This window comes from Stegodyphus dumicola, chromosome 3 (assembly GCF_044657685.1).
Source record: "Stegodyphus dumicola isolate Sdum_Otavi_A_Nest chromosome 3, ASM4465768v1".
In the NCBI taxonomy this organism is placed as follows: Eukaryota; Metazoa; Arthropoda; class Arachnida; order Araneae; family Eresidae; genus Stegodyphus; species Stegodyphus dumicola.
The window spans coordinates 269,378,698-269,405,917 of record NC_140770.1 but is presented as its reverse complement, the minus strand read 5'-3'; the positions used below and the strand labels follow the sequence as shown (position 1 = coordinate 269,405,917).

General features: G+C 32.9%; 1 protein-coding gene across 1 annotated transcript in view; it reads right to left on the bottom strand.

Annotated features, from left to right (window-relative positions):
- The window catches only part of LOC118198831 (glucose dehydrogenase [FAD, quinone]-like), a 100,167-nt gene extending 78,947 nt beyond the window's left edge, over positions 1-21,220 (bottom strand). The window contains exons 1-3 of the mRNA XM_085814128.1: positions 21,117-21,220; positions 8,241-8,351; positions 2,372-2,574 (exon numbers count right to left, since the gene is read on the bottom strand). Of these exons, the coding sequence (XP_085670254.1) occupies positions 2,372-2,574; positions 8,241-8,351; positions 21,117-21,147 (345 nt within the window). The 5' untranslated portion in view covers positions 21,148-21,220. The remainder of the gene's footprint in view (positions 1-2,371; positions 2,575-8,240; positions 8,352-21,116) is intronic.
- Between the last annotated feature and the right edge of the window lie 6,000 nt (positions 21,221-27,220).

Sequence of the window (27,220 nt, the reverse complement as noted above, 5' to 3'; positions counted from 1 at the left end):
CTGGCTCTGTAACGAAGTCAGTGGAACTTCGACTTCAGTACCACTCTTACTCATTTGCATTAAACGCGATTCTAAAAATACATTCAGGCAGGAAACTACTATTTGAAATTAGGATGGATAGGAAAGTAGCTTTAACTAAAGATAACTGTTAAAAACTTAGTATAAACCTTACAACTGAAAGGTTATGTTTTGATTACGATGCAGCGCCAATGATCTGCATGCTAGAGGAAAATCCATTTCGGCCATTAAGAATAACTTCTGTTTCAGACGTCTTGGGTACAGATCATGTGAGTGATTTCTGATCGACAGAGAGTAAATTCACCAGGAAAGCATACGTTGGTGAAATGTAGAGACGGAATTTCAAATTTTACAAAGAGATGATAAACCGACGTATGAAAAGAATTCAGCGCGTTAGGCGAAAATTTATCAATCAGTTTGTAGAGTTTTATATTAATTAACCAGCTATCTAACTATTTCTTTTGTACTTTCACCTCTGTTTTTATCGGTTCCCATCAGGGTGCAAACTGGTTAACGTATTTAATAGCAGTCTTGAATTCGAGAGAGATCTTTTGGGACCTATTACTGACCTTCACTCTACTACTTCTCGCGGCGAGAGAATTAATACTTAATCCGGCTTCGGCTTTAGCTTTACTAGCGGTAACTGCTCATGATAGATTGACAGCTTGAGCTAAATCTTGTAGACGCGCTTTACCTCATAATTTAATATCAGTCTTACTTAGTGCTTGTTTCTGAACTTTACTTAGTGCTTGTTTCTGAACCTGCAAGATTTAAATTTTTATTATTGCATAGGTTGCGTAACCTTCAGGTTCCTGAGTAAACAAAAAACAAATTAGTTTAAACCGTCTGAGTTTGCATTATTCTAATTAGAAGTTACGGCAAGATGATAAAGCGCCTGACAATTTTTATGATTCCATGAATTAACATTTAGAGTAGTTTGGATCCGTACAGATAACCGATTTTTTATTCGTAATAGCTGTTCAATCAACTTAATTCTTGTTTAGCAGTTTAGTTCCAGAAGGTACACAGAACAGGTACCAGAAGCAGATGCAGACCGACCCACTTAACCAAACAAGTTGGTCTTATGGTCATAACACGCCATACCCATTTCAACAAAGGAAAAATAAGTAAAACATAAAATAACTAAATGAAAATAATCATGTGTTAATAATAATTAAAAACATAATAGTGAATGAAAGGACATATACAAACATTTAGACAAAAGTAAACATCAAAGACAAAAAACGGGAACAACAGACACAAACAATGGTTGCAAAACATTTAGTGAAAGTAAATAGACTAAATAATGATGGCGATAAGAAGCAAAAATCATCCACTGATTCCCAAAGTCCGGCTCTCACCGTTAATAATTTTCACAATAGATTTGCATAATTGTGAGAAATCTTTATAGCATAAAATGGGATGTTCAAAATTAATTTTTATATTGTTTCTTGCGCTATTAAAATAGGGACAGACCTCGAGAAAGTGCTTAGCACCACCAACCAAACCACATAGTTTACATTTCTCGTCGTCTTGTATCTTAAGCCTAGCGATGTATCTCGGGTAACGCTCATGTCGCAGTTTATAAGGTATTTTCTCCCTCCCTTCTAGCATGCCTTCATCGTATAATGGTAGCACACTCGGCACGTATTCGAGAAGTCCAGGTTCGAGTTTCGGCTATGGCACTGCTCATTTTTCACGTCTCCTGCATTAAAATAGCTTAATGATTGTTAAAAAGGAGCACGAATTAAAAGGTGGTGGACAGTAATTCGTCACCCCCAGGATTTGGATATTGGGTCCCCAGTCGACCTTTAGAAGGGAGAATACATAAGGTATTTTCTCTCTCCTTCCAGCATGCTTTAGTGATGTAACGGTAGCACACTCGGCGTGTATTCGAGAGGTCAAGGTTCGGATTGCTGCGAGGGCATTGCACTTTTTTCACAACTCCTGCTTCAAAATAACTTGATATTTATTAATGATCCCACTTATTTACCAGATTTGTCTCTGAAGATTAATTTATTACTTAAATGAGAGATTTAATCTTCATTTTAATAGTATTTCAGAAATGTAAAACATATTTTTAACGAGATAAGTAAAGAACACTTGACTAGGTGATTTCTAAGAAGGCATCCAAAAGTTCTATGAACATGTAAGGAATGTAAGCAGATGGCTAAAGAGTTATAAAATGTGTTTCTTCAGATCTCGACTTTTCACGAATTCATTTTAAAACCAGATTACCAGGCCCTGCATATGTTATTGAAATAACAAGAACCGTCTGTTTTCTGTTGTATTAACATTTCATTATTGTGGGAACCATTCATACTTATTGCAAAAGAGATGACGAATTTCTTACCCGGTTATTCATCCCGTTCTGTGCCATCTTCTGGGGTACAGTTTTGAAACCCCAATCTGCAGTGTAGCCCTGTAATGCGGGTGCCAACAATGGTATGGCACTGATCCAAGGAGCAGTGGTCCCAGCTTCTACTACCAGAACGGTGTGATTGCTCGATTCCCACAGCCTTCGTGCGAGAACACAACCCGCTGTACCTCCTCCCACTGCAAGACAAGACGCATGGAGATTCATATGAGCTATAATATGAAGCTGGAGATGGGCACTTTTTACAAATGCTCAAACTAAACATACCTCCGGTGCCATGTCAAAAACACGAATCTGTCCCCCCATCACCACCAATGAGAATATTTTTGCCTTTTCCCCCATCTTCGATGTTTTATACTGTGCTAATAAAAAACATAAACTAATATAAATAATTATTGTCTATAAAATATGATTCGAATGGTTTGCATTACCAAAAGCATATCAAACCTTTAAACTCTTTTTCTCAAAAGTGGTTTTTCAGATTCGTGGTTTTGGCGTAGTGTTACGACACAGTTAATCTAAAGAAGTAAATAAAATTTACATTTTGATCTACTTGGCAAATTTTTATGCTGCCCTCTATTTTTTTAAGATGGATGTTTGAAGGCAATCGTGCTTAAGTAGTAACATAAAATTTAAAATAGAAAATTAGTTTACGTGAAAGCTTTAGTTAAGGTTTGAATGGCAATGTTATATAATTTTCGTTATTGATTAAAAACTCACACTACCGCTTACATTTTAGTAAAAGATTAGATTAATTTTATTCACCACCAGAACAAAATTGTTTTTAACTTATGTGTTTTGTTGAGTTTGGAAGTTAAGTGAATTGTGAATTGGTTGTTATGCGAATAGTTATTGTTAAGTAAACAACATTATTGTTAGGTGAATCAGTTTATCACTAGAAATTACTGATGAGAAAGAGAAAGTGAGTGACTTTTGTATATCCTTGTACAGTAATTACCTTTGTGCGAATTGCAAAGCATTTCTAAGGAACTTTAAATTTAAATGCAATGTATTAAGGGCATTTAAAAGCAAAAACTGCAAAATTCTGTTTTGCAAACTGCAAAACAGAAAACTCAAAATAACTTTTATGTTTTTGGATGCTTTTTGTATTTTAAATCATAAAATATTAAAAGAAATGGCATAATGCCATTACATCAAATTTTATTTTAATAAAAGATTTCGACTTTCCAAGATTAATGAATAAATTTTAAATGAAAGTCTCTTAAGACATAATTCTACTTCATCACTAATGACATTTAAATATAACTATAATTTAAGAAAAAATTCATATTCTTTCCGGTTTTAGAAATTTACAGATTATAAGCTCTCGGAAAGAAATAAGTCAACTATGAAATTTCCATAAATTAGGCATTATTTAACATTGCATAAACTACTGTAGAGTAATTAGAATACAGCATGAAAATGGCGTTATATTTAGGTAAATAAAGAAAGAGTAATATACATAAACTTGAGTACAATTTTTTTGCAAACCTATTCTATATAATTTTTATGTGCACAATGCGCAAAGTGCACTATTAAATTTCTCTTTAGTATTGTTTTAACATAAAAAAAAAAAAAAAAAAAAAAAAACTCATGCAAACACCACATGATTTCCTTGTACAGCCTATTAAAGTTTTCATAATTTTTGTTGCATTTCCTTTAAACTTATTTCCTCGAATTTCATGAGAGATATATTTCTAATTCAATCAGTTCAGTTCTCACTTCGCGGCAAGGCACAAAAACAAAAAAATTAAAAACATCTTCATAAAATTTGATTTTAAATACCAAATACAGTTAAAAATAAGTTTTACAATTAAAATGAGAGGTTCTTCGCAAACACAGGTAATTCGGCCAACGAGCAGGAAAACAGCTTTTTTAGTGCAGAGAATTGAGAGCTTACTATTGGTCCCACTCTGCAAAAAGACATTGAAGTTGGTGCACCAACTGACTTGATTCGCTATTTTACAAAGTTTTAAATGTAAACAAATGGCGGCCTCATTAGGATTAGTATCACTTAAAAATTTAAAACTATTGCATATAAATTAATTAAAGGCATAAAAACCTTAACCGGAAGATCAGAGCAACATAAAAAGAGTGCACAATTTACCAATATAATAAGAATAAAAGTACTGAGCTCACACAGAACCGGGTAACAGAGTGGGTACATATATACATATATTCATACATGTTTGGTGCGACTGATTGCAACCAAAAAGGGAGGTGGGCAACTAAATGTTATAGCATTCCCATATACAAAATTTCAAAGTTCTGAGACTACTCGTTTTTGAGTTATTTGAGATAAATATATACATATGTACATGTCACAAAAATCACTTCTAAATCCATTCTTTAAATCTATCATTTTTTAATACTGTTTTTTAAATCCATTGTTAATTCATTTATATTATTAAATACATTCTGTTTTGAAAAAAGTGTCCTTTATTCGGTGCGTACCTACAAATGTCACACAAAAACTTTATTCAAATGGATTCGAGAGCGGTGAAATGGATATTTTCGTTGAAATATGATACCCGAAACTTTTCGCAATTATAAGACTTCCTTTACTTCGTCCAAGGAAGTGAAAAAGAACTTAAAAAAGCAAAAATAAGCTAAAATTAAATAATTAATTATTCAAATGTTAGTCTTACGAATATTAAACCCATTTTATTGGCTTTAACAGGTACAATTATCTTTCAATTAAATGTGATATTGTTTGTTAAATTTTATTACTACAGATGAAAATGAAAACATATTGACAATTAAAGATTTATCACTCTAAATGATTATTAATGATATAATCGTAAGTGAAAGCTAACTGACAAACAAAACTTTGTCACCGCTTAATATGTTTTTCTTGAGATAGTTTTTATTAAAGATCAAACGTATTCACTGGAATATTCCTTGAGTAAGATATAAAGAAAATGTAAATAACAACAGAGTGAAAAAGCTTGTTTTAATCTTCTTATTATTCATTTCATCCTATCGTAATCCTGAAAGGAGCAAATAACGCTTCTGGGGAATATCTGAAGTATAAAATGCATTTTCAGGCAATATTATTTTAAAGTTGTTTAACTTAGCGTCGTTGTCGCCTTGGGATATTTTACATTTTGGCAGTTTGGCTGTGATGTGTTCTTCCTGCGGCGGCTTTTCGTACGTAATGTTTTCGACGTCGTGTTTTCGCTGGAATAAACAGATTTTATAGAGTATTGGGCACCAGATTCAAATAAGGATGGGAGCTACGTATTTCAAAATTTTAAACTATTTGATCAACTATGTATCTGTTTAAATTAATTTTACCATTTTACATATTATTTTTTATCCTAAAATTACAATATGTAATATTAGTTTCCTTCCTTATTTAGGTATGGCAAAGGTCACGAGGCCTATCACTAATGTATTAGGTTTTTGCAAAAGTTTCACCGAATTCTAAACAAGCTGAAGTTATTGAATACTGATAGCATTTTTTTTTTTTTGCTATTCATAAATTTAAGAAGGCATTTACCATTTTAAAATAAATTATGGGGTCTTAAGTTAAACACGTATCTACTTCTTTACCTCCTTGCGCGAAGTGAAGGAAGTATTTTGTAATCACGAAATATTCCGGATATAATATTTCAACGAAAATATCCAATTTGACCACTATCGAATCCAATTTAATGATGTTTTCGCGTGACATCTCTGCTTAAGGACGGAATAAAGGGTTCTTCCCCCCGAATAGATAATAAAATTGATTTAAAATGGATTCAGAAGAAAGTTTTTTACTGACGTTTGTACGTACGTACGTATGTATATATCAAGCATAACTCAAAAACGAGTAGCTTCAGAACGTTGAAATTTTGTATATAGGACTGCTGTAACATGTAGTCTCGCATCACTCTTTTTGGTTACAATCGGCTGCACCAAAAGTATTATATATATATATATATATGTGTGTGTAAGATATAATAAAATATGATAGCTGTTTGAAAAAAATAATTGGCGACCTCAAAATTAACATTCTAAATTTGGTGATCTGCCCCTAAATTCATCTTTTCTCACAGGTTCCAGATTTTTCTATCTTACGTAATGTTTTAATGCAGATGCCTCTTGTCCAATCAAATTAATTGTAAACCAAAACTCTAAACTGAAACTTTTCCGACTCCCACCCTTCTTCCTCTGAAGTTCTATGACACTCTCTCCTTTTCCGCATAAGCTCTTCTGCCGGCAAGATGCTTTTTATGTAAGCTGCTACCGCTTACTTGCTTAAAATGACGTCGTACTTCAAAATGCAACTTACTGTACTCAAGTAAAATTAGGAAACATCTTGTCTGAAAAAGGATGATTTGATATGCTTAAAAAAATAAAGATTGTGATTTTTCAAGACACGTTGTGCTAAATTGCGTCATCATGCTTTCTACTCTGCACACTACAGTCTTCTCGGTCATCTACGCTGTATCTAAGCTGTTAGAAGTTCTACTGTTTCCATCTACACATTTGAAATCATTACATATAATATACTGACACTCGGCTTGATGAGCTCAGTTTTTTTAAAAAAATCTTATATGTTGGTAAATTGTGCATTTTTTGGTTTAGAAACTATTGAAATGTGGTTCTTATCTTCCGATTAAGATTTTTATGTCTTAAGTTAATCTGCATGCAATAGTTGTAGAATAATCAACAGTTTAAAAATTATTTAAGTGCGGCTAAGCTCAATTTTTGTTTACCATAGCTGTCATATTTGTTTACATTTGAAACTTAGCAGAGTAGTGAAGTAAGTCAGTTTCTGCACCTGCAATGTCTTTTTACCGAGTGGTTCCGGTAAAAAGAATTGAAATATAAATTTTTTCCATATTTAAATATTTCAGTTCTACGACTCAAATTACGCCAAACTACCAAGTTTTATAAAAATCGCACAAAGAATTTTTAAAAATTTAGCTCTCAAAATTTTAGCTCCTCAATATTAATTTTGATATATATTGATTAATCTCTCTTTTTTATTAATCTTATTTGATTCTTCCTTTCCCATTTCAAAATTCAGGTTCATTCCAAATAAAATTCACCCATTTTTTATGATTTATTTTTTAAATTTATATTTTAAAATAATTTTTATAAATTTTTCAAAACATTTTGTATAATAATCTGTAAAACGTTTCCCATCATCTTAATGTAGATGTATTTCTAAGCATACCTGCAAAAATTACAGTTTTTCATTCAAAATTTCCGAAGATATACGCTAATTTATACATTGGCACGTTTTGAAATTTGGCATATCTGTTGAGAGCGATAAAGCATCAAATGTGGCTTAGACACTTTTAAAATTACTTGAAAGTAGGAATGATGTGACTTTTTACCGCTCATGCACAGTGTAAAAATGTAGGAACGATTTGCCTTTTTTTCGGCTCCGGCATAATTGAAAGAAAAGGAAAACAGGTTGCCGTATATCAAGGAGTTCATCAAGTGAATTATTTTTGGCGCAAACTTAAAAAAATACTCCAAGATAAATTTTTGAATTTTTTCGTAAATTTCACACCAAATTTTACAAAATTTAATATCTACGCATAATCTGAGTCGTAGAATCGAAATATGGAAAACAAATTGGTATGTTATTTTAGAAAAAGTCCGATTTTGTGTCAGAATACCTATGTTAGAACAATGCTATATATAAATCTAATATATATCCTAAGTTGCGCTTTCGAGACATGAAAAACGCAATTTGAATTTTGTCAATCGGCCCAGTAGAACGGGAGATATAGTCCAATTTTTTTCCTCGCACTGTACACGATGATAAATTCATTTTCACAGCAACGCTTTAAAATTTTACCACAATGTATAGAAAATAAAAAAAAATAATAATAAAAAAACTCACCTATAATGAAATCATAATGTTGAAAAGGAATGTCTATAATGCCGTGTGTTGACCATCTCCACTTAAGAAGGCTGTTCGCTACTATAGCAAGGAGCAGAACACAGGCAGCGACTGAAAGAAAAGTATCAAGATTACATTTAAAAATATGAAATCAGCATGAGTAAAAGTTTGTTGCGATTGCTTGAACTAGATTTTTTCTTTAAAAAAAGCAACTTTTGCACAAGAACTGAATCATTTTCACTTCTGTGTCTAAAAATGTTTAATGAAAATTATAAAAAGTTCTGTGTATAAAAATGTTTAATGAAAATTATAAAAGTAAAGTTGACTTATAGATACTTGTTAAATCTGAGACATTTTTGTTGGACATGTTGTAAGGAGTTTTGTGTTAATTAACCAATTATTGTGATTTAACCTTTACTATAACTTCTCCTTTCCATAGTCATCACTAGGATCAAAATTAGATGGAAGACTCTTTCCGTCGAGGGTTTTGAATGTTTTAGATATAGAGCTTTTAACAAATGCCTGCAGTTTACGTTTGATCATCCAGCTCCGCCCGTTAATATGCCGGCCTTAGCCATTTTACTAGCCGACCTTAAAAAGGTGTTGTTAAAGTTTTGAGCCAGCATAAGCAGACCAATTTGTGTAGTCTGTGACTGCGATACCTCTAAACTGAAATTTCTACTTTGTTATTTTAATTATATGAAGATGATGAAATTTTTCTTCATAGGAACAAGCTATGCTTTCTGCTCATTTAGGGATTTAAATAAAGGGGTTACTTGAATCCTTCTTAAGATTTTGTTGCAATATTTCAGACTGAGCGATAATGCGATCATCAATCTAGAGGGTGACCCAAAAGTCCGTTAACATTTGAAAATTCAATAGTTCACCGAATAATGTAGGCAGGGAGGTAAAAGGTTACACATACTTGAAATGATACGGGGTTTTATTTAAAACAATAACTAAATAAATAAAATGTAAAAAAAAAATTGAGAAAAAGGCCAATATATATCTCTGGGCAGCAAAATGTGATGTGGATTTATCACATCAATCGTGATCGGACCTTTTTTCTTCGAGGAAATGCATGGTTCCGCTATTCAAACTGTCAGTGTGATGGGTGCTAGGTACGCTGATATGTTACAGAATCGCGTCATTCCTCGTCTGGCTGATAAACATCTGTTGGAAGGCATGACCTTTTGTGTAGGATGGTCGCTCCACTCCATATTGCTACACGTGTGAAAAAACTCTTTCAGGCATCGTCTGGTGAGGATCGCGTGCTGAGCCGACTCGACTACAGATATTGTTGACGAATGACGGCCGACATGTTGAACATTTGTTATAAACTCATAGTCTTTGGAAAAATCAATTGTTACGCTAATTATTGCTTTTGTTATCATACAAAGCGCCATCTGTTAGCCGATTTAAGCGCTTTTCTTACTTTCAATAAAACCGCATGACATTTCCAGCATGTGCGTCAGTTTTTACCTCTATATCTATATTATTCAGTGAATTGCAGAATTTTCAAATGTTAATGGACTTCTGGGTCACCTTGTAATAGGGTCAGAAGGACATTTAATTAATTTTGCATAATTGGGATCCTACAAGGTAAATGTAACTAATAATCTCAAATGAGTTCAAAATCTTGAAGAATGATCTCGCTTCTAATAATAGTAGAACAGTAATTAAATTCTCTGAAAATTCTTGTGGAGAGCCTGAGAAAAGGAAAAAAAAAAATTCGTCAATTTTTGATCCACGTGCACTGACTGAGAAACTCGAATAGTCAAGATGTTATTGAAATGGCAGACAGCTGCTCTAGTTTTTAGACAAATCTTAAAATTGTGCACCTAAAGAGCTCGTGGGTATTTCTCAGTTACTGTAGAGCACTTCTGTATTTCTCAGTTACTGTAGAAAGTGAAGAATCTTAAGAACTGCTAAGCGAATAATCGCGTAAGTTCGTGTGACAAGAAACAACAAGATGGAAGGGTAATTAACCCTTTATTATTCAAATAAGATTTAACAGAACTCCGTCTTGGAGTGTACAATAAAAGCGGACACTTGGACTTGAACTTAAGAGACTAAGAAATAAACTGAAACTAATTTTAAACTAAAAAAAGAGATATAGCCGAAGCTATCAAGATTCTAACCGAGTTGGCCCCTTAACTCTAAATGACTACGAAGCTATCAAGCGCCTGAGTACAGCCGAGCGTAATAACAGCTTTGAGAGAGATTAGCCAAAAAGGCAGGCGCGCGCAAATCAGAAACTCTGATTCTCTCTAACTCAGCGAGTAGAACTTCGCGGTTAAATACCGCTCTTCCTCATTATGTATTCAGAGTGATTCTAAAACTACTTTCGGGCGGGAAGTAGAAAGTTGAAGTTAAGAATTTGACAGGAAAGGAACTTTAACTTAAAATTTAACTGTTAATAAAATCAACATAATCCTTACAAGCTTATGACCAAAAGACAATGATTTGCATGGATAAATGAATAATTATACTTGCTATAGAAATTTCGGTTTGAATGCCTGTAGAAAAAACTACGAAGCTTGCTTACTTTGATTGTGAACATCATTTTACAAGACGTTTCTGCCTGAAAAACAGCTATTATTTTCCATTCACGACATGAAAAGTAGAAAATATTTAATTGCTTCCTATTCAAATATTTTCTACTATTTAAGTAAAAGAATCTTCGAAAATCTATTAGTTCCTTTTTCTTACAAAGGAATCATAGATCGGATGTTAAAAGAGTTCAGAACTTTAGGGAAAAAAACAAGACAAGATAATAATTTTTATTGCATGTTTTTTGCCCCTTCGCAGAATGCAACAATCTGCAAGCAATTTATTGCAACTAACAGTGGAATTATTTTCCAACCATCCTCTTCATTAACTAAATCTGGCAGATGCTTCCCCCCCCGAAAAAAAAGATTTTTGACAAACTTTCAGAAAACAATAATATTGTTAAATTTTCCACTGACTTTTACGATGGCACACTGAAGCTGTACAAACAAGCAAACTATATGTATTGTATAGCCTTAGAAGGAATGCACGTGTGAAGGTTAAATTTTTTAAAAATTGTGTTATCTAAATACCAAATTTTTATAAATTATCTCCTAAAACATATTTATGTGACATACAAAATATGAAGAAAAAAAAATCTGAAAGGTTTCAGAATTTAAATGTCGCCCAAAGGGACTTTTTTTAACACTTTACGTGTTACCTTTATTTATTAAATATAATGTTCTTCGCACTTAAACCATAAAATTCAGTTCAAGAACAATATCGCAAAATAATTTTAAATTGAGCATATCTTTAGAATTTCCGATACACAGTCTCGCGCTTTGGAGATAAAAATGTTTTTATATACAACGTTACCATTGCTTGAAGTACTTGAGTTTCTTAATCAAAAATTCGTTATAGTTTTACAAAATATGAAATCGATAATAAAACAAAATCTAAATTTCAAATTTGGGCTTCCAAACGCCCATATTTGAAGTAGGATTACATCATTCAAAATTGGATGGTTTTATGTTTATATACCGTTGTTTTGTCACAATGGGAGAAATATATATGCATTTACGCAGATTTTTCATTATTTAATATCTTTAAATAAAATGCAGGGCGAGAATATTTGGTGGCAACAATCTGAAAAGTGATTCAGACTTTTAAAGTTTTCGACGCAAAATGCCAAAACGAAATTAATATTCATTCTGGACTAATGCACTTTGACCCAATAAATTATAAATTAAATTCGCAATAATACCTTCATACTTAATTTGATATTTTCCCTTTTTATCCTAAATATAGTGTCTTTTTCTGCTTTGCGCCATTTTGAGAGTAATCCATGCCATGTGGCTCTTACATAACGCTGGTGTTGTAAATGGAACTAAAATTTAAACAGCTAATTATAATTTTACAGCAGTATTAATTGTCCAATCAAATGCACCGAATTAAGTTTTCATTCCGAACACAACTTTCTTGTTTCTACACTTTGGCTCGCTGCTCTCTTCTTACTCCGAAGCTATCAAAAATGTAAACATTTTGAAATAGACACAAGTAATGTCCTAAGTTGTTTGTGGCGACAACATATTTACTGAAATAAATAATGAAGATTTAATCTGCCTCGGCTGCCAGTTTACTTTTCAATACGGATCAACATTCAACGCAATCAAAATTCTTGCTGTTCATTACGGATTCAACATTATACGTATCTACGTCATCTATATATTTCTACAACAATATATATTGCTTTGTTACATTTACATTAAAAATTATATGAGATATTAAATAAAAAAAATTATTAGGTAAAAATAACTGCCTAATACTAATGATTATAACTGAGAAAAACACATTAGCATATTAGGAATAAAACTAATGTGGACACCACATGACTTCCTTGTACGGTCTATTAAATTATACATAACATTTTTGCTGCATATCATTTAAACGTTTTTCCTCGAATTTCATTAGAAATTTCTCATTCAGTTAATTCAGTTCTCACTTCGCGGCAAGACAGAAATACATAAACACTCAAAACATTTTCATTAAAAATTGTAAAATACAGAAAAACATGAAACATCAACTACAGTTAAAACAGTTAAAAAAATTTTTTTTAGAATTAAAATTAGAGTTTCTATGAAAAAACAAGCAATACGGCTAATGGGCAGGAAGACAGATTTTTCGGTGCTATAAAACTGAAAGTTTACTTTTGATCCCTTTCGGCAAAAAGACACTGAATTTGGTGCGCAGACTGACTGAATTCACTGTTCTACTAAAGCCCATATCACACGGCATTTGTTTCACACGAACAACTGTTTCGGACAATTTTTCTGCCTGGTTAACTATTGAAAGAAAGACGTGCAACTTTTCCTTTCCTTTCCAAAAAAATTGCAAGTTGTTCGTTTTCTACCAATCAACTATCAGCTCGGAATGCTATCAGCTTGTTTGTAATGGGGAACCAGTTTACCCTGAGTTAACCCAAAAGCGATCTATGGGGATTGGCTTTTGTGACAAAGCAGAAAAATTGTTCCAAACAGTTGTTCTTCCGAAACAAACCGACGTGTGATAGCAGCCTAAGTGTTTCAAATGCAAACAAATGGCGTCCACGTTAGGCTTATTACCACTTAAACAACTTTTAAATTGTTGATAATTTTACAGCTATTGCATGCAGATTAACTAAAGGCATAAAACCTTAACCGGCACATAAGAACAACATAATCAAGTCAAAAATGCACAATTTACCAACACATAAAAGTAAAAAAAGTGAGCTCACCGAGCTCTGTAATAAAGTGAGTGCTTATATATATGTGTGTGTGTAACACATAATAGTACTCAGTTTTGAGGTTGCAAATTATTTCTTAACGATGGCTACGTTAAGAAATAATTTGCAACCTCAAAACTGCCTATTCTAAATTTTATGTTCTCCCCTCTCTCCAAGTTCATCTTTTCTCTCAAATTCGAGATCTTTCCACGTTACATAACGCTGCTTGCAAAGGGAACTAAAATCCAAACTTAACCAATCGCAGCTTAACTGTGCGTATTTATCTACCGAGTATAAATAGCTACTAACTGCATTCGCGTCTGGCATGAGGGACTTGTTTCTAAGCTCATCAACCTTGGATTGCCTAGAGAATTAATTCTCCTGATTTATTCCTTTTTGCACCATCGCAAGTTCTTCGTCTCACTAGGCAATGAAACCTCTACTCTGAGACCTATAAGATCTTGTGTCCCACAAAGAAGCATCCTCGGACCGGTTCATTACCTGTTTTGTATTTCAGACTTTCCTCATCCTGGACTAGTCAACTACTCTCTTCTTGCATGCTACGCCGATGATACGGCGATAGCCATCAAGTCTATCAACGCTAATCATGCAACTGATAAAATAGAAGATTTTCTTTACACTGTAGAGGACTGGTGCACCAATTGGAGAGTTAAAATTAACGCCAGTAAGTCTCAGCTTTTAATCCTTCGCAAAAACAAAAGACGCATTCAGTTTAAAGAACTTTTCCTTTTTCAAGAGCCTGTTCCCTTAGTTACAAAAGCCAAATACCTAGAAGTGATTCTTAACCATAATCTCACTTGGACCAACCATATTAAGAATGTTAAAAATAAAGCAATTGGAATTATGTGCAGATTTCTTCCAGTCATTGGAAAATTTTCTAACCTTAGCCTAAGAACCAAGAGACATATTTATACTACTTGTATCCGACCTATTCTTTGTTATGCATCTCCAGCTTGGAATCCTGCCTCTACTAAACAATTAAATCAACTTCAAATAGAGCAGAATAAATTTCTTCGTATTATCACTGATGCTGACTTTCTCATCCGAAATGAACTTCTTCATAGAGATCTTAAGCTTGGAACCATCACAGAATTTATTAAAAGAACAAATGAGAAATTCTTCTCTAAAACTGTCCAATGTGACTATGTGAACTATTCCCAAGTCTTCAACTACGAAATACTCAATGAAGACCGCAACATAAAACCACTGGCTGCTCACACCTTCATGGGATGAGACTTTTGCTTCTTCTTTTGCTCCTCAATTGGAGGCGGTAATTTCTTTCATTTTATCTGATAAAGACAGTGCTGTACTCTAAGTTGTTTGGATTGCTAATTGATGATGTTGTAATAGTCATTGTGTATTGATTTTCTGTTTTATGGGTTGAATTTGTGTAGTTTTATAGTAGTATTGAACTTTTGTTGTTGTTATATAGCATTTTCAACCATGTTTTGCATTTGTCGTTTCTCTGAATTGTGAAGGATCCGTTCGGATTCTCTTCATCTTGTCAAGTTCCGTTCACCTGCTAGATGCCTTTGGCCTTTTTCCTTTTGGTACCCATCTCACTTTTACTTTCTCCGTTTTCTCATCCGAGATAAGGAACCGGCGACGTTGCACCTGCAATAGCTCGGTAATATAGAGCTGTCTAAGGCTCTCTCTTTCGTCTCTTCGCCTGCCCGCTGACAGGGTGTCGCTCTGCCTCTGCTAGCTATTTGCCATTACTTAAAATGTAATTGCATATCAAAATCATGGGGCGTGTTTAGCACCCCTAATCTTCTACCAGTTATGAAGGTATGGGCTGAGAAATTCGTTATCCAAAAATAAATGATGTTTAACTATCAAGATGGGTCGTGCTTCTTCCCAAATTCCAGCCGGTCATTCCACTACGTCGCAATTTCCATTCATCTTATGCAGCGGTATTTTCGGCCATGAATAGAACGTGATTGTTTTTATCTTCCGCCAAAAGTACAACTCTACATATATATAGTATATAACCTTATCTGAATCGATTTTAAATCCATTTTACAATCATTTTTGGAAAAAAAAATAGTCTTTTTTTCTGTTCGTACGTACAGATGTTATGCAAAAGCATCGTTCAAATAGATTCGAGATCAGTCTAAATGCGCATTTTAGTTGATAAATCCGAAATTTGTCACAATTACAATACTTCCTTTACTTCGTACAAGGAAGTAAAAAGCACTTTTGGAGAGTGGATTTCATTTGAAGCTGTGCTGCTATGGTAAAAGAATCGCAAATAATATAAAATTTGAAATATTTGAAACATGTATATAACAATTACAAAATGAGATTGTTAACATACAGATTATATCTTCGAAGATCACTTGAATGCAAAGCGGGTTAACACATCATCACGGTAATAATTATCGCTAGAAATGCTTTTCATCGTACAGTGATATCTTTACCATGTTTTGATTAAAGATTTGATTAAAGATTACTTAGTGTACAGTATATGTTTTACTCTGTGATGAATACCTGTCATATCACGAAGTTAGGTACGTTTACATTGCATAACGTATAAAAAAGGAATAAATGGAATACATCAAATATATTGTTGCGTTCTACGGGTTCGTGGACTTGGGGTGATTGATAGCAACACTTGACGAAGAATCAAAACGCAATTTATTCGCCAGTATTTCACACAGACACGCTTACATTCGTCGAGAAACTACGATAAATACGCTCAAACAATCAGCAACAAAGCATTCCAGGGATCAAGCTATAACGGTGAAGACAGCTTCACGGCTAAACACTAAATATAGCTCCCGACTAGGTCGATCTCTCAAGCTCGACCTCAACAACTCTCAAGATACTCTTAATGATAAAACTCCCGATACACCGCTACTCTGCGTACAGGCAGGGTTTATATAGCTTTTACTCGCTTTCGAAAATATTCTGGGGTAAACTGTTAAGAATTCGTTCTAGAATATTCTCGTTCCATCGATGGTATATCGCCAATTTTGTCGCCAAATGGACAATTTCGTGTAAAATCTGTCAACGCTGAACTTTTTGGCCATTTTTTGGCAACCCTAAACCCGAGAAGCTATCTTACCATGGCTCGGCATTTCGTAGCACTATATACAGGGTGTCCCGTAAATGTTGCCAGAAACTTCTGGGGGAGGTAGAGCACATCATAAGGATTAAGAATTGCACAGGAACTCAGGCCTAGAAATGTTACTGTACGCAGCCAGGGAGTGCTGTACAGGCGAGTGCTAGTGAAAAGGGAGGATTGCCTCATTCGAGCGGTAGGCACTAAACGAAGAGCATGGAACGCTATAGGATCGTAGAACTGCCAGATATGCAGTAGTGTACATCATAGCTGAGGGTAATGAACGAGCTGCTGCATGAATTTATCGAGAAAGATTACCGGAAAACATCAACCACATCACAGTTTGTTTGCAGGTCTGCAACAAAATTTTTGCGACTAAGGATCATTAAGAAATGCCAGGACAAGTGAGGACAGGCCACGATCGACTCGCTCGGTCGTTAGGGAAAAAGGTGGATAGGTTGTCCAAGGACTAGCATATGTGCCATCGCCTCTCAATTAAGAATCTCTCGTACCAGTGTCCAGCGTGCCTTGAACGCCAAGTTCTTCCACTTCTTTCGTCTCCAAAGGGTTCAGTTACTGCTCTCGGATGACCATCTTGAACGTGTGCATTTCGCACAGTGGTTTCTGCAAGAAAGTACCTGTAATGTTAATTTCCCAGCTTATGTGTTGTTCACGGATGAGGACACACACAATACGCATGGCGTAGTCAATCACCAGAATCAGCATTTGTGGGCTCAAGAAAACACCCCACGGTGTGCGGTCCCCCGTGGCACAACAACGCTTCCAAGTTAATGTGTGGGCGCCTGCTCATTTTGAACTGGATGTTGGTAGCCATTTGAACAGATCTTTCCCGCATCGACGGATATACATTTAATAACATTTATTCTTGAATGTTTATGTACTAAACGTCTTCGAAATAATTATTTCTTTTACATATATAAAACTAATCTTCATCTACTCTTTTATATATATGAAACTAAATATGCTACACGAATTATCTGCAATTATATATGTACGTGTATTTAATATTATAAAATAATAATAAATAATGAAATCTTAAATGAACTGAAACATTGTTCTGTTTTATCTACCTTTTTTTCATACTCAGTCTTAATACTTCTAGTTTTCCCTATTTCAGTTTTTTACGTCATTCAAATTTTATGACATATTTATCATTTATTTGTACTTGAGTAATTATTTATGCATTTGTTTTACTTTATTTTTAATGATTTATTATTTATCAGTTTATTTAATTATTATTATTTTATAATTTATATTTATTTATATAATTAATTATCTTGCTCTCTGGTTCTGAAAGCTTCCGTGAGACTTTTCCTTTTTAATGTTACAAATTAAATAAATTAGTCCGCAAAAAACATACATTTTACTATTACTCTTTAGTTAAAACTGTATCGAAAGTGACATGATGCGCAGCTCAAACTTATTTGCATAAAAAGATTAAAATACACCACAGTTTACTTAATTTGACGATGACTGAGACACTTAGTCTTTATCAATGATTAAAAAGGTGTTCCACATCTATCATTAACTTGATTTATATTTTTAGCCCAAACGGCAATTTGCCCAGAAGGACTCTTAATCTCGTTTTGGCATTTTGTTGGTTCACTATAAACCGTGTTTCACTTTTCAAATTATTGCCACCAAATATTAGAGCCCTGCATTATATCTAAAGGAATTAAATAATGAAGAATCTACAGGAATGTATGTATGTTTATCGCAATGTGAAAAAACAACGGTACCTAGAGACATCAAATTTTGTACAACGTAGTCCTCCACTCGAGTATGGGCATCTGGAAGCCCAAATTTGGAAACTGGAAATTTGAATAGTTTTATTGTCCATTTCATATTTTGTAAAACTTTAACGAATTTCTGATTAAAAAACTCCGATTATTTCAAAGCAAGCAATGGCAACACCGTACGGAGGGAAAAAATTACCACTAGCCCGAGAGACTGTATATCGGAAATTCTAAAGATATGCTGTTTTTAAATTATTTTGCGATATTGCTGTTGAATTGAATTTTACAGTTTAAGTGCGAAAAACATGATATTTAATAAATAAAGGTAATAAACAAAACGTTAAAAACATGCCTCTTTGGGGGCAATATAAAACCTGAAAGCTTTTAATAGCAACATTTTTTTTTCATATTTCAATGTACAATTCAAATATAAAAATTTGAAACATATATACATGAAAGAGGAATAATAACTAGAATTAAAATAAAATGCAATTGCATTAAAAGTAAAATAAATGTTTATAAACTCCACACTTCATGAAGTCCATAAAGTGCAATCAAACATTCATAAAATCGAACATTATGCAAAAGCCATAATGTCTTAATATTAAAGCCATTTCATATTATCCTCATAAAAGAAAATTACTCTGGGCTTATAAAATAAAATGATAAAATTTTAAAAGATGTAAATATGCTATTATTACCTATATTTTTAACTTGGATGACAAATGAATTTTCCCAATGCAGGAAATCGGTTCATAATTTTACAAATTTTAAGAGCTATATGTTTTTATTTAATAATGAATCTTCTAAAAGAAATGACATTATCTGCAGAAGATTTAATGTGATATTGTATGGTTAAGGGGCATTCCATTATATAATGATCTGGAGCTTCAGTGCCCCCACAGACACAATGATCAGCATTGGTAAATCCATATTTGTAGCAAAACATTGCTAAGGGACCACGTCCATTTATGTATCTTGGTAACTACGAGATAAAAATTTTGCAATCTAGGTCAGCAGCTGCTAGATAATTAAAGGTGCATCTGCCTTGCACACAAATATTCTACTCTTCTTGTCGTTTTTACTTTCTTGTACGAAGTAAAGAAGTATTGTAATCCAGAAAAATTTCGGGTATCACATTTCAATGGAAATATCCATTCTGACCTCTCTCGAACCCATTTGGGTGATGTGTTTTTTTTTTTTTTTTTTTTTTTTTTTTTTTTTTTTTTTTTTGCATAGTACGGACAGAATAAAGGAATCTTTTAACCAATAAAATGGATTTTTTCGTGACACCTATATAAGATATTTCTCCCGCCTTCTTAGCATGCCTTCGTGATGCAATGGTCAGCATGCTCGGCGCGTATTTGAGAAGCCCATGGTTCGAGTCTAGGAGAGGGCATTGTCCATTTTTCACGTCTTCTGCTTCCAAAATATCCTAATGTCTCTACACCTTTACGTACATACATACGTATGTATGCATAACTCAAAACGATCACTCGCTTTTTTTATTGCAATTAGCAGTACTAAATGTATATATATATATATATATATATATAGCCCTTTTGCTGCCTTAAAAGACCTTATTCGGCCTTTAATTTCGCAACTGTTGGTCGTAGTCTTATAGTTCCAGTTACAGAAGTGTTTTAAAAGACGAAAATGTTCATTTTTCGGCAATGTCAAATTAAAAAAACAATTTTGTATAAATTCCGAAATTTAACTTTTAATTATTTATATTTGGAAAATTATATTTGGGAAATTTGGAAAAGTTTTATACTCGTTAAGAAAAATAAAATTATAAGAAGATTGACTCCTATAGGACCAAGATGTTTAATTTCAAAATTTGCAATTTTTGATGTAATTTTCATCTTGCTTTGAGGAATCGGTTAATTAAGTTAGAATAAGTCGAAGAAATACCTTTAAATGAAGTGCAGCAAAAAATGGGAATGATTTAATTGGCCATATACAACGAACTCATATGATATCCACATCAGATTTTTTTACTGAGGCTGTCAAGACACACATTTTAAGATATGATCTAGGCAAAAGAATGGGAATATATTCTGCGTTATAATTTTAATCAGCCTATCTTGCTAACTGATCCCCCAACTCATTGTCATGTGATCCCGCAGCAGCTTTTATCCAACAAATATTGATATGAATCCTTTAAGACAGATGAATCCTAAGACAGACAGACTTTAAATACCAATAAAACAGATGAAGAAAATTATTTTCCAATACAAATATGCGAATTCATTAACATTAATGAGAATTGTCTTACCTTAGAGGTTTTAAAACACCGCGCGTTTTTCTTTCGCTTTCCTCCCTATTCTTATTTTTTATAATGCACATATCCATCAGAAAAAAATAATTTGTAATTTCTCAATGTAAATGAGGCGATCAACAAATTTTGGTGAGCAATTACAGCATTATATGTAATAAAGAGCATAAAATTATTACTTAGCAATTACTTCACAAAAGCATTTTATTGCTTTCCATAAGCTGGTGATCTTAAAAATATTAGTTACTGTTTTAGAAAGTAAAACCAGTTTACCGCAGATATAAATCGCTGCTCCTTCAAAGAACAAACCATTTGCCTCTTTAGGAGCGATAAAATTAAAATTAAATTCTTCGAACAGCTCATTATGGCATCATATTTACAAACTCAATATTCTGAAAGCTCTGAGAAGCCGTTTTCCGAATCCATATCACAGTGAGAATAAGTTAGAGTAAACGTAGGCAAAAAAAGACGCCCTTCGGCAAATAAAGTAAAAAAAAAAACTCACGTTTGAGCAGAATGTACTTTGAGATAAACATGGCCGGTCCGTCCAAAATACCGAAATGCGTTAGATTACTGGCTGGAAGAGATGGGTCTCGAGGTTCCCATGGCAACAGGTTGGCGAAGTCCTACAACTGCCGGGAAAACAACTTGCAGGAGAAGCGGATCAACACGTGTCTCGATGTCACGTGGCTCACGTGCAAAGAAGCGTCGAATGTACATGAAGAAGGAATTAGCCAGGGAGAAGATTTGGAAAATGGCAAGAGAAAAAGGCTTTTGCCAATTCAAAATTCCTGAGCATTACTAGAGAAATTTTTGCAACAGAAAGCATGCTTATTGGTAAATATACTAACATGCAGATACCTTTTTTTTTATAGCTGTAGTTACTGCAACAGATCGTATATAGAAAAAGCTGATATACACACCACATGACATCCTTGTAGGTAACATTAAATTATACGCATTTTTTTCTGCTCTCCATTTGAACTTATTTCCTCGAATTTCATTAGAGATAGATTTCTCATTCAATTAAGTCAGTTCTCACATCATAGCAAGCAAAAATACATAAAAATTCAAAATGTCTTCATTAAAACTGAAAGATGTAGGAAAACATAAAACACGAAATACAGTTAAAACAATTTTTAAAAAATTTACAATTAAAATTACAGTTTCTACTGAAAAAAAAGTAATTCGGCCAGCAGGCAAGAAGGCAGATTTTTCGGTACGCAAAACTAAAAGTTTTCTTTTGGTCCCACTCTACAAAAAGAAACTGAAGGAGCAGAAAGACTTAATTCTCTATTCTGCTAAGTTTAAAATGTAAACGAATATGACTGCTATAATTAAATAAATAATAAATAAAAAATTGGCTCAGCAGCACTTAAACAACTTTTAAATTGTTGATAATTCTACAATTATTGCTTGCAAACTAACTAAAGGCATAAAACCCTTAACCGGATTATAAGAACAACGTAATCTTATGGTTTCTCTCGCCTGTTCTATTTCAAATCGCGCATTATATTTTTATTGTCTGCTGCTGTAAAAGAGGCATTTCAGGATCACAGAGAACCTCTCCTCATTTACGATCGTCATGCTTGTCACCATCACCGCATAGAGGTAACTAGAAGTGTGTGTGTGTGTATTTAATTATGGCAAAGCACACTAGGGCTATCTGCCTAAGGGGAGGGATGCCTTCGTGGAGGACTTTCTAAGGGAAACTGGCTCGTATACACGCTACACATGTTGAAAACCACAAAAACGCCCATGCAGCCAGCCCGTTCGCGGGATTCGAACCTGGGACCGAACTACCAGTGTTCAGCGACTTTACCGCTCGGCCGCTGGTGGGCCCAGGTAACTAGAAGATTTTAGCAAATTGCAGGATTCAACCTTTCATCTGCAACAGTTGTTGCCATGGTTATGAGTTACGGTTTGGGAGAAAGAAATGGTCTTGAAATGCTTATTGTATAGCAAGTGACCACAGAAACGGAATTCATCTTCGCTTAAGATTTTAGTTTCATTGATTATGTTATATTTATTGAGCAGAAAAAATATTTATAATGTGTTCTTATTAAGTAAGTTGTTTAGGCTGCTTGCTTAGGCTGTCCAATAACTCTCTGAAAATGGGGCTATAGTCTGTACATGAATTGTATCAGATATGTTGTATAGCTTATTCTTACATATATGTATGTATATAAAGTTTGAGTAAATTCGGAAAAGTAATCCTGATTATCCTACCTAAGGAAAAGGTGTAGTGAAGTAGTAAGTAAAAATAAGTAAGCTTTTTGTATGAGAATCTTGAATAATTTAAAACCAAACTGTGAACTTAAAATTAAAATTGAAGCTAAAATCCATAAAAGCACCGGTGAGACACGAACACATGAAGCATTGTATCGGAATGCGAAAAAGTACGAAAACAAAATATTAATTTCCCTTGTTTACCGCTTCAAACAGAACTTGTGTATGAAGAGGTAAACTGGTCGAGTAATGAGTTCCAAATACATGTTTCGTTCCTCTGGACAATTCGAGATTTAAAACCGTTTTTAACCAATTTCCGTTTTGAAAAATAAGATCACAGCGAGTCTCAGATAATTCAGAACTTCCCCTATGTGCATTCGTACTCTCAGAAACAAACACACACACGAAAAGTAAAAAGAATAAAGATCAAATTCCTAAGCACTGAGAACCCTCAAAAATTGAGCAAAAATGGACAAATTACAATAAATTGAAAGAGAAAAAGTTGAAATGTAAAGAAAGCTAGGAACTTTGGAAACGTATTGAACTAATATAAATAAGTGATTTAGTCACAAACTGAAAGTCTTATTACTATAGTAAATTAATAAGTCATTTCCATCTTGCAGTCATTTTCATTTTTCATCTAAACTAAAAATCTTATTAATAACTGAGCTGCCTCGATAAATTAAAGCAATTATCTTTTTTATCATAAAAATTTTTGTAACTGATTAAAAGTGAGAAAAAACTGGGGGGAGGTAGTTGGCTAGAAGTAATTTTTTTTTAAACCGTTTTTTCATTACCATAAAGTAAGTGATTTTTAATTAAGTACTGTTTTGAAATTTAGGCATCTAATTTTGTTTATATTAGATTTTAAAAATTTGGTACTATTTTTATGAAAATGATTAAAATTTTATGATACCGAAAAATGTTTTTGGAACTGCACTACATTCCATTTATATAAAAATTAAGTGGCACTCTTACATATAAAAAATAAAATAATTATATGAAAAAACTTACAAGGTGGGATTCATCAAAGTTTATATTTTCTTATACGGGGAGGGTAAAAAGAACTAGTTGTACAGAGGTAATAACCGACTTCTGTTTCGGAACCAGTACTCCCTCAACATACTCTATCTTTACATGCAATTATTCTTTTCTTTTTAATTGTTAGTATTTTTATATTCCTCATAACTATACTCAATATTCTAAACGTTGCATATTTTCTACATTATATTCAAAACACAATTCTATATTCATTTTTATGTACCAAATTAATTTTTTAATTATGTAAAACATAACTCGGGAAAACTAAATTTTTTGGTATCATAAAATTTTAATCATTTTCATAAAAATAGTACTAAATTTTTAAAATGGAATATAAACAGCATTAGATACCTAAATTTCAAAGCAGTACTTAATTAAATATCACTTACATCATGGGAATAAAAAACTTTAACATTCATCATTTACATAATAACAGTAAAACTAACAAAATTTGTAAATTAAAAATCATATCGGAAATATTCACTTTTTTTAACAATATTTTTGCTTCTGCAAATCAATACCATTAAATTTTAGGAATGTTATTATTATTTTTAGAATAAAGACGGGAGTTAAAGAACTATTATTAATTTATCATTTGAAAGATAGATATTTTATATTTTACATTATAAGTATCTATATATATTGTTGCGTGCGTACGGGCTCATTATGAATTGAATGCACAAGTCCGATGAAAAATGAATACAATTTATTATTATCACAACAAATGAAACAAAATGCTTAAATTTCCTCAGATATTCATACAGTATCCCAATATCTCACAGTAGTTATCTTTTAAACTACTAAAAACGTTCAACAGAAATAATTAAAATAGTGAAAGCTAATCCGATTTCATCGCGAATTCACAACAGCAGTTTTCTAAACAACACTCATAAAACAACTCACTGAATTGAGAGGTTTTCCTCCTTTTTAAAAGCTTTTTAAATCACGCACGAGATTGTTCTAGAAATTTCTCGAAATCAAAAAGAAAGATTTATTTATTAAATCTTAAATGCACGCGCTCTTATATTCTTAATTTTCCGGCTTAGCTTTAATAAAATTTACTTTTATTTTTAGCCCAAAGGGGATTAGCCCAGAAGGACTATTAATTTCGTTTTGGCATTTTGCGTCAAAAACTTTAAAAGACCGAATCACTTTTCAAATTGTTGCCACCAAATATTATCCTCCTGTATTATATTTAAAGAAATTAAGTAATTTGGAATCTGGATAAATGTACTATATATGTTTCTCGCATTGTGATACAACGATGGTACCTAGAGCCATCCAAATTTACGTAACCTTCCACCAAATATGGGCATCTGGAAGTCCGAATTCGAAATTTGTTTTATTACCGATTTCATATTTTGTAACACTTCAACGAATTTTTGGTTAGCAAACTCAACGATCTCAAAGCGAGCAATAGCAACACTGTACGAAACAAAAAATTATCTCCAGCGCGCGGGACTGCTCATCGGAAATATTAAAGATATGCTCATTTTAAATTTATTTTGCTATATTGCTGTTGAATTGAATTCTTTGGTGTAAGTGCAAAGCATATTTAATAAATAAAGGTAACACACAAAAGGTTAAAAAAAAAGTTATTTTGGGCGAAATGTAAAATCTGAAAACTTCATATTTTGTTGCTGTTGTTATTTAGTTTAAAATTTGTTTTAGTAAAAGTATCTTTTAACATTTTATGACATGTAGGGAAACAACTCAGTTTTTTTGGGCTAGATTGCTCAAAGTAGAGCTATTAAGGTTATGTTCCCGAGGCTTATGAATAATGTTTTGAAATGATATACAACGGCAGATCTTGATGCTATGTGAAGCTTCAATAGCAAAATGCAATCATGACGTAAAAGAAAAAAACATCACAATACAATCATAATGTTGTGCTGCAACGAACATTATTCAATCATTATGCAAAAAAAAAAAAAAAAAAAAAAAAAAAAAAAAAAAAAAAAAAAAACGGTTTGAGAAATTCTAAAAATAGTTTTTTGTTTCCTCTAATGAAGGGATTCGGGCTTTTGGTCGCAAGATATGCGCTATTGGTCAGGAGAAGCAAACAGAAATAGACACTGACGATTAGAAAATTTTAAAGACGAAAATAGCGTCTAGTTCAATGGAGGAAGCAAGTTGTTTCGCAGGCAAGTAAAAGAGAAGAGGGGGATTTGCAGAACTTCGCATAAATCGATTTAAATGTGCAGGTAAAACCAGTTTCTCGCAAGTTTGAGTATCCATCCAATTTATTTGCATATCTCCAAATGTTATGAATGGTAATCAGAGTATGTTACTGGCTACATTAGTACTTAGAGTTATATCAAAGGTGATTACAATCAGTGTCGGTCCATTCAAACTTACTAAATATTATTAATAAAAATCTAGGGGAAAAAGTATGAAAAGTCAGATATATTTCAGATATAGTCTTCTTCTTCTTCAATGGCCAGACAGCCCAGGATGGGCCCTTGCCTTCCTCAGAATCGAATTCCAAACTCTTCTATTCCTGGCATTGGACATCCAATTGGTTATTTTTAAAATTCTCAAGTCGGTTTTCAAACAGTCGAGCCACCTAAATTTAGATATCCCTAAATTAAAATAAGATCTTTTTAGTTACTCGATTTTCATCCATTCTGCTCAGGTGTCCTGCCAATTTAATTCTCTGAATCCTTATATATTTTACTATATCTTTTTCTTTAAAGAATTTATAGAGTTCAGAGTTAGTTCTTCTTCTCCAGATAGTGTTCCATTTTATGCTACCAAAAATACTTCTCAAAATTTTTCTTCCAAAGACAGAAATAATACTTTTAGCTTTTTCTGTCATTGCCCAGGTCTCAGCAGAGTATGTAAGAATGGGTCTGATTAAGATTTTGTAAATTAAAATCTTTGTTTTTCTGCTAATGAAGTTAGACTTCAAGTATTTTTTGAAACCAAAAAAACATCGGTTAGCATCTGTGACTCTACTACGGATCTCGGGCATTAAATCAGTGAGAGTATTAACTTCTGATCCTAAATATTTAAATTTGCTAACAGTTTTAAATTTGCAATTCCCAATTTCAAAATTCAGATAATATCATCATATGAAAAACTCTAGATTTAATTCATAATTTTCATCCTTATGCACAAAATGACTTTTATCCTTATCCTTATCTTATGCCCATTCTTATGCAACGTATAGACAAAAGCCCTTTATTTTCCCAGCCGCTGGTCGTATTAAAAACTGTTTTAAATTATGTAACTCTTCGTGGTTTGGTACTGTTAAGCTTAAAGAAATCAATTTTATAAAAGTTGAACAAATGTTCTTCATTTTCACGGTTGCTGGTAGTATTTAAAAAATGTTTTAAA